Here is a 6,208-nt window from a genome sequence, read left to right as displayed (position 1 = left end):
CGTCTATGGCCGCTACCATCCTAGACTGCATCATCCTTTACCATGAGTTGAGATTGCGGTGAAGGGCGTAAGTACTTGTAAGGAAATAATAATAATTAAAAAAAAACGTATGTTGCCGTTAAAAAGTAATACTTTCGGGTGGGCCGACTTCGAAACCCAGCATGCGCACGGTTTTAAGCAATAAAATAACTCTTGTTTTAACGGTGAAAGAAAATATCGTGGGAAAACCGGCATGCCTGAGAGTTCTCAACTATGTTCTCAAAGGCATGTGAAGTGCCGCACCGTGCCGTACCGCTTGGTCAGTGTGGTGGTCAACGGCCTAAACCGTTCTGAAGGAGACCCGTATTCAGAAGTGGGTTGGTCATAGGCTCTAAATGATGATGATGATTCTGGTTGGTTGTTCTAAATGTTTTTCTAAGAATGAAGTGGTGAAGAGCAAATGGTTCAAATGCATGAATAAGTACCGTCAAGGTACGTACTCTGCAGGGAGTTGAACCCAGGACTCGCTTTAAAACCACAGCTTTTACTGCTGCGCCATTAAGCCTTAAAGCAACAAAATATTTTAACAAAAAATCTAGTTCTAGGAAGTTAGTAAGGAACATAATTAAAATAAAACTATTTTAGTAACTTTTATTACGAAATACCAAAATATTTGTTTTAAAACAGACAAACAATAATTTTAACGTTATGCATGGTTATAGTTATGGGTGGCGCAATCCCTACATATAAAAAGTGCATTCAATAAGGTTTCTTTTATGATAACCAGGAGAGTAGTATAAATAAAAATGTGTTAAGTAAAATCAGTTTAGCATGCATACACTTTAATAGGCTGTTTTTCACTACAAAATCTATTTGTAGGAGAAATGTATGTATGCACTAGTGATGCATGTAGTTTCCTAACTTTACATTTGCTACAGTGCCCGACAATTCTAATGACCGGTTTGAAGTATGCTTGGTACACAGGCATGTGCCCCAGTACCAAGACTGTAAACAAAAGTTGCCAATTGATTGGCGCCACTTCTGCACTAAGTTTGATGCTGTAATATGGGTCCAAGTAACTGAAATATGAATCAGGTGCCTTCTAAAAATTATTGGTTCCAGAGATACTCGTATGTCACATTCAGCAATTTAAATGGAACCAAACTTAAGCTGTTGTTCCAGTATGATAACAATAAAAGTCAGTGATTCCTGGTTACAGCCTTGATCACTACCCTTGTTATTGCTCTTGTATACATGTATACACTAAAAAAAACCTGCTACTTTGAACTTATGTTCCCTATATGGTCATAAAGATTGACAGGCACTTTACACTGCAAAAATGTGTCAACTTCACGTAAATACACACTTCTAGCTGATGCAACCTAAACAGACATACTCAAGCACTAGTACAAACATCAGACTTTCAGACATAGAGAGTGTAAAAACAAATTACCTCTCACAAGATAATATACATGACACGTCAACGTAAACATTAAATCTTCTGTTAAATTATAACTTTTATTCTATTTGCATCAACGGTTAATAAAAATTAATTGGTATGATATATTATAGCCAAATATAAGGTTTTCAAGGGGCTAAAGCTGCTAGTTGTTGTAAATCCTGTGGTAGACCACAGGATTTCCCTGAACCTTCCCGGAACCTCTCAACTATTCACTGGTAATGGCACACCTACTCCTTTGCAACATTGCAATAAATGCGATGTGGAATATTGTTTATTGGTTATAGATAATAAAATACCTATACTAATATTTTAATAACCGTCAATGCATTTTTATACATATAGTTTAGTAACTAAACAGTGTAAAGATTCTTCGTTGCTGAACTATGTTTGACCATTGTGTCCCTGTGGAGTTGGAAACCAATCTTTCCGTGAATCCCAAGCTGATCTTTGAGCTTTCTACCAATTTCCAGATTTGCTTGCTGCTTTGACTGATCAGCTGTCCATATGCCTGTAACAAGAATTAGTTTGTTAATAGATTGCCAGACTTTGGCCAGTCACGCACAATGCAATGCATTTTCCTGTACTGAATCAAGTACAAAAATAATACTGGTCAATTTCCAGAAAAATTTTGCAACTGTGGGAGGCATGTGCGATCTGACAGCAGATCCAAAACTCGGAACGCGAGCATAGTACAAAAATAGTAGAGTAGATCACAGGGTAGTGGTATTGGACTACCCCTAGAATGTCGTCCAGTGATGTATGTGGCCGAGGAATGTTTGCAATATTTTAACATTCTATAAAACATGAACTGAAAATCTGTTTTGAACTGTTTACAAATCATTCAGCCCATGCAAGTTATTGAGAAAATATCGCACACAATACATCACTGCATTTTTGCTGGCTTGAACATTGAACTAGGTCCTTTGGGTAATTAAAACTCAACAAATATGTGTAAGCATTACATACCCATTATTATAAGAATCCACACACTGTAACCATTAGACCATCACAATAAAGAATTTGTAACTTACCAATTTTATCAAGTTTTGCTCGGACATTTACAACTGCACCACAAATTTCCTCCGCATGGTCAAAGTTTTCCCCAATTAAAAGAAGAACCTATAAAACAAATTCCATGATAAGTTTCTTAATATTTATACATTTAAATTACTTTGAATATTTTAATGAATAATTTTTTTTATATAAACTTCAATAAAAAGAGAGGGTTCTTGTTAGGTAATTTTGTTTTTTTATCTTGCAAGTGATTTTTCCTCTATAGTGTTTTAAAACTTTATATGTTAATACAGCTGCTCATTGTATAATGATTCAACCAAAGGTCGTCTGGAGGAGTTTGCTTCAAGATAAAAGGCAGCCTTTGTGAATATATATATATATATATATTACTACCTATACCTGTACCTATAGAGGTGGTAGAGTAACTACAAACAGACATACTTGCAATTTCAAAAGGAATTATTTTTGAAAACCTTTTGTATATATGTATGTATTTATAAAAATATATATATGCGTAAAATTATATGATTGTATTGTTATTTAAATTTTTAGTCAGATTAGCCTTGGCAACAGAAACATGTTTAACATCCTATAACTTGATGAATACTGAAATAGGAACTGATCAAATACTTTTAGAACTACCTGGTTAGCATATTGCAGCACAAATTGGAACAAAAATATATTTTAGGATTTAGGTCTAAGATAATTTACTACAGTTTGGAGTTAGAGCAGTGACATTGCTCATACAGAGCCTCAGAGAGTGTTTTATGACACCAGTCCCATAATTACTGTTAAATGCATGCCAACCCATGTAAAAGCATCAAGGAGCGTTTAAGCTCTACCCAGCTCTTCTCAAGCAGAAAGAGGTCATCCAGCATTAACACATTATTATACTCTGGATAATATTAATAATAATGGATGATGATGATCACAATAGCAATGATGATAACACTTGACTGCAATCTCAGCTTGTGGTGTGTGATGAAGCAGTCCAAGAACAGCTAGCTAGCTAACTTATTTCTGGTATGACAGATATGTTAAATATCTATGCAGTATTGTACCAGAATGTTCAATTACTGAATGGAGGCACATGTTATACTTACCACGTCTAACCAGAAACGATCAAGGTCTGAGTTGCGTTGTTTCTTCTCAAGACTAATCAACCAACGGCCCCCCATCTTGTTTGCATCATCCTCCCACATAGGCCGGATGCCTTGTTTAAATACAGCATAGTCGTGGCCTTGACGCAGCTCTGATGGTAGCTTGATATGGTGGTACAATCTGCAGAGGTAAAGAAATAAATATACAAATTTTAGCAGACTGATTAGGTTTGTTTCAGATTAATGTAGATAGCAGCTACTGCTATCTATCTATCAAGACAAGTTTGGTTATAAAGTTAAACCCATGACAAAATCTTTAAGGTAGGCTGTTACGCGTTGACTGCTGCCTAACATTAACAAATACGGTACACGAGTGCGGCAGGATTACACGCTAGGCGTGTTTTCAGCACTGGTGAAGCGTATTCGAAACAGGCGCTACGAGCATGCGGCCCCACACGCCTGGCGTGTGTAAACTTATCGGGACAGCTATGCGGCCTTTACGCAACAGGTGTGTTATTACATCACTCGTTTTTTCTCATTTATTTATTGAATAACATGAAAACCCAACACTTGTTGCATTTGAATAGCAATTTGTTTTTTTTTGTTGGATAAAATAGAATAAAACTTAAATGTAGTCAACACAGATTTTCTTTTTTTCATAAATAATTATTTTGTAAAGAGCTTTAAATATTACATCTGGTAGGTACACTATTTTACTATATTCAAAATCGCGGCAACGTTAACCTGTGTGTAACTTGTGAATGTCATTGACGAATCATGATAAATAAATAAGTAAAAAAACAGTATTAAATACCTACTTACATACGAATGCGGATTGCCGACAAAGAAGCAAATTGTAAAATAATATGCATTTTAAATATAATAATCCTTCCAGTAAATATACAGAACCATTGTTAAATTTACTTTTAAATTCGAAACAATAGTAACTCATTACCGAGTAGTTTATTGGTACCGCTGGCCGCACCGATAAGGTTTATTCAAGACGATAAGAAAAAATAAGGATGCGGATGCATCGTTTTGTAATTCTGTCGGTATAATGGAATGCAAACCGATATTTATAAAATAAATTATCGACGATACCGATACCAGTGAAAATAGTGCAGGCGAACTCAGGCGTACAAATATTAAAAAATATACTACAAAATATTTTAAAACAATGCAATTATCTAGGTGGGTATTATTTAGTGATCGATGGTATATGGTACTATTGTTGCAAATATTTGGTCGAAAACATGTTTTTTATATGAACTTGTTAGTTATACGTGTCGATTCTCTCGATGGCATGGGACTTATTAAGAAAAACACTCATGTATAATGATTAGATAACTCACAAAACAACGAATTTTAAGTAGGTATATTGTCTAATATATAATAAAACGTGATTGCGTTGACGTTTAACTAGTATTTAATAAAACGCAGGTACTTGCGGTAACGTATAACACACTTGTTGCGTAAAGGCCGCTCTAACAGTATATTTAAACAACACAGCGGTTGTGTTTGCCGCACTCGCAGAACGCCGGAAAAACACGCCCAGCGTGTTCGGCCGCATCCTTGTAGGTACATTTATTTTAACACGCCTAGCGTGTTCGAGCCGCACACGCGTTACGTAGTTTTAAAACACAAACGTTGTGTTTTAAGCAGCCAACGTGTTAAAGACATGTATGAAGTACTGACATCAATATGGAAACTATTAATAAATATTTTACATATTATATTAATTAGACACACTGTTGTTTTAACTCATGAAATCTAATCATGTTTTGCTAGAATAAAAAGTAAAAAGTTCACTTCTCCAGGATGACAACTTATAATATGTGCAAAATTTTATCATGATTGATGCAGTGGTAGGTAGCCAAACATAGGTAATAGACAAACATACATCACTTTCTTTTAGATTGCTATTTATAAAATTAGTATTGTTCCCATAAGTATAAATAAATTCCATTAGATATTAAATTAAAGGGCAAGGAACCTGGGAAGCCAGTTAATAAACACTTGATAATTTAATTATAAGACAGTCACCTCCAGAAGTCTTCCACTGTGTCAAATGATGTTAATTCAATTTGGTTCTCTTCCCATGACTTGGATCTGTCATTATCATAAAACCAGAGGCTCCAGGTGTTCTGCAGCGGATGCTTTATCAAGAACTCGGGGGGAACTTCCGCAGTACTGTTTGTTTTAGTGTCTGCAGCCGCTGATCCCTTGAAAACACAAGTCATTTTTTTTAAAACAACCTAACCTAACTCTACAAACGTTTTACTCAAAATTGCTAATGAATACTATTGTTCTATCTAGAGTGAAGAACACTTAATACACCTATAAATCACGTAAGCCAATTAACTACGGTAAATCCGGTAAAAATGCACTAATACAGTGAAAGCTGAACGGGCCACATCAGCAATGTATGCCCTATTTCATAAAAAACCGATAATGCATATTGTTCTTTGAGGGTAGAACTTTAATTGTTTAAACCATTATCAAGTTTTATCCTACCTCAACTTCTTCAGCATTATTTCCAGCCATGTCACAAATCCTTCGCAATTCTTGATTTTTTACTAAAAGACAGAAATATTGGTGTTGCCAGGCATGTGATCACAGACATATAATCATTAATAACCAAAGACAACAACAA

General features: G+C 35.2%; 1 protein-coding gene across 1 annotated transcript; it reads right to left on the bottom strand.

Moving 5' to 3' along the window:
• Positions 1-790: 790 nt before the first annotated feature.
• On the bottom strand, positions 791-6,196 carry LOC120625802 (eukaryotic translation initiation factor 4E1-like). The gene is made up of 5 exons (XM_039893015.1): positions 6,070-6,196; positions 5,599-5,777; positions 3,559-3,736; positions 2,473-2,560; positions 791-1,949 (listed from the first exon to the last, which is right to left on the bottom strand). Exons 1-5 carry the CDS (start codon positions 6,097-6,099, stop codon positions 1,792-1,794), a joined length of 633 nt encoding a protein of 210 aa, XP_039748949.1. The 5' UTR covers positions 6,100-6,196; the 3' UTR covers positions 791-1,791.
• Between the last annotated feature and the right edge of the window lie 12 nt (positions 6,197-6,208).

The sequence above is a fragment of the Pararge aegeria genome, chromosome 8 (assembly GCF_905163445.1).
Source record: "Pararge aegeria chromosome 8, ilParAegt1.1, whole genome shotgun sequence".
Lineage (NCBI taxonomy): Eukaryota > Metazoa > Arthropoda > Insecta > Lepidoptera > Nymphalidae > Pararge > Pararge aegeria.
The sequence above is the reverse complement of the archived record's forward strand: the minus strand, read 5'-3'. Positions and strand labels throughout refer to the sequence as shown.

Coding starts and splice junctions, on each gene's coding strand:
- LOC120625802 (XM_039893015.1), bottom strand. CDS start 6,099: ATGGCTGGAAATAATGCTGAAGAAGTTGAG. Junction 2,561..3,558: donor ATCGTTTCTGGTTAGACGTG/GTAAGTATAACA, acceptor TTTGTTTTATAG/GTTCTTCTTTTAATTGGGGA. Junction 1,950..2,472: donor AGCAAAACTTGATAAAATTG/GTAAGTTACAAA, acceptor TTCTTGTTACAG/GCATATGGACAGCTGATCAG.